Source organism: Pyrgilauda ruficollis, unplaced genomic scaffold (assembly GCF_017590135.1).
Source record: "Pyrgilauda ruficollis isolate IOZ18807 unplaced genomic scaffold, ASM1759013v1 scaffold8, whole genome shotgun sequence".
In the NCBI taxonomy this organism is placed as follows: Eukaryota; Metazoa; Chordata; class Aves; order Passeriformes; family Passeridae; genus Pyrgilauda; species Pyrgilauda ruficollis.
In genome coordinates, this window is record NW_024529932.1 from 5,680,504 (window position 1) to 5,682,523 (window position 2,020).

Consider the following 2,020-nt stretch of genomic DNA (forward strand, 5'->3'; position numbering starts at 1 on the left):
CCCCCCCCGCCCTATTCCCCTCAGTACGCGTCTGCCTTAAACACTTTCCGCACTTTTTCTCGGCAGGAAGCGTGGATGTTGCGCCCCCGGGAGAGCCGCGACGCTGCCCCCACCCCGCACCCAGCCCCGGAGACCGCGGGAGGGCGGCGTGGGAGGGAGGAAGAGCCTGTAAGCAGCGTGAGAGTGTCAGGGAGCAGCGGATGGAGGGGGATGGAGGATGAACCTGCGACCATGCGAGAGCCTCAGTCCTCTCCTCCCCCGTCCCTCCCTCTCTGCTTCCCTTATGAGCCCTTTGGAGATCATCTCCTTCAACACCGGCATTATCTAAATAGCCTCACAAAGCAATAAAATGCAGCTTAGATATCGTTCAACATCTGGCATTAAAATACAAAGAGAGAAAAAAAATCAACACAGGACTTTGTTTTTACGACCGAATTTAAGTGTTGTCAGGTTGGTTCACTCACAAGTTAACTCCTTCCAACAACTGGGAGCGTGGCGAGCTAACCTGGCATATTTTCCGCACCCCTCCTTAAAAAAAAAAAAAAAAAAAAAAAAAAAAACCCAAAAGTATCGGCTGTTTAGTCACTTTCATACATTCGATCTGCCGGGCCTTTAAGAGACTCCCTGGCAGCCGAGAAGCACCAGGCCCACTGGACTCGCGTGTGCATGTGCATGTGTGCGTGTGTGCATGCACAGGCTCTCCGGAGCGGCCGGGGCCAGCAGCCCTCCAGCCCTCGCTGCTGAGTCACAAATAGTGTCCCCTAGAAAGGAAACCCAGGGAATGCTCTTTTCAAATTCGCTGCCAGCCTGACACGCCACACAGCCCGAGAAAGGCAGGTTTTGGCGCAGGATTCTCGGCTGGCTCCGGACCCCACCTGCGCTCCCTCTTTCCCGGGGCGCCTGTCACCGGCACTGCCGCACGGCTGCGGGTGCGGGCTCGGGCGAGCGGAGAGCCTGGCTGCGGGTCGGCGTGCGCTGCCGCTAAATCCACGCCGAGCAGCGAACCAGAGAGGCTGTGCAATTCGGGCAGTTACTAGGGCAGGTAATCGGCAGAGAAAACGAAAGAAAAGCCCTCGTCAATTTGCGTATAGGACGAGAGCCACTCCCTCCAGGAAACTCGGTGAATTTTAAATTGTGGTGGTTAATGATTAAAAACCCTTTAAACTCGTGAAATCAAATCATTCAGCAGAAACGTCCCGAGCAAAAATTCCACCACCTCCACCACCACCTCCCAGTACGCGTCTGCTCTTAAGCACAACTTGGGGCTACACAAACATCGCTACCGAGCGCCCGGCAAGGGCTCCTGCTCCGCCGCGGTGGTGCCGCTCGTGTACATCTGCACCCCCGGACACATTCATTTTTCCCCTCGGCGGATCAGCCATCAACACAAACCCCCCTTCCCGCCCGCCTCGCACCCCCCACCGTCCCCCCGCCCGCAGTTCTGCCCCATTATTTCATCACATGACCACTAAAGGGTTAAGGAAAATACCTACCAAATCTGCTGTGGTCTTGCCTGGTTCCCTGGATAGTACCATTGGGGAAGATTTCTAAATGAAATCCAGTCCTGCAGTATAGCTGCCTCCGCCTGAGGATCCCCTTTAAATGGTCCAAGTCCGTGACCGCAGGCCCCCTGGGTAGCCCACCTGCCTCAGACTGACCCAGGTGGTCACTTAACAAAACCGGACTATCCACCGGCAAAACGGGCACATTCCCAAAGGGTACTGCATCCTGCACACCGAAATAGTTCCCAACTTCACCTAAGGGAGCCATCAGAAGATTCTGCTTTTAGAGAATGAGAATAAACAATAATGATGGTGCCAAACCCAGGAGATATAAGATTAGGTATATTCCACTCCTCTCCCCTCCCTAGCGCAGTTACAGAGAAAATGTTCTTTCTTCAATCCATTAAATGCATAAATAAAAGTAATATTCTGTTTTGACTGGTACAGGTTCAAGGTCAAACCAGTTAGTCTAAGAAACCACCACTTTATACTCACACACTGACATATTTATAAACATA

At 53.1% G+C, this 2,020-nt stretch overlaps 1 protein-coding gene across 1 annotated transcript in view; it reads right to left on the reverse strand.

Annotated features, from left to right (window-relative positions):
* Positions 1-1,770, reverse strand: part of FGF9 (fibroblast growth factor 9) — a 25,482-nt gene extending 23,712 nt beyond the window's left edge. Inside the window, exon 1 of the mRNA XM_041487355.1 lies at positions 1,494-1,770. Within this exon, the coding sequence (XP_041343289.1) occupies positions 1,494-1,770 (277 nt within the window). The remainder of the gene's footprint in view (positions 1-1,493) is intronic.
* Between the last annotated feature and the right edge of the window lie 250 nt (positions 1,771-2,020).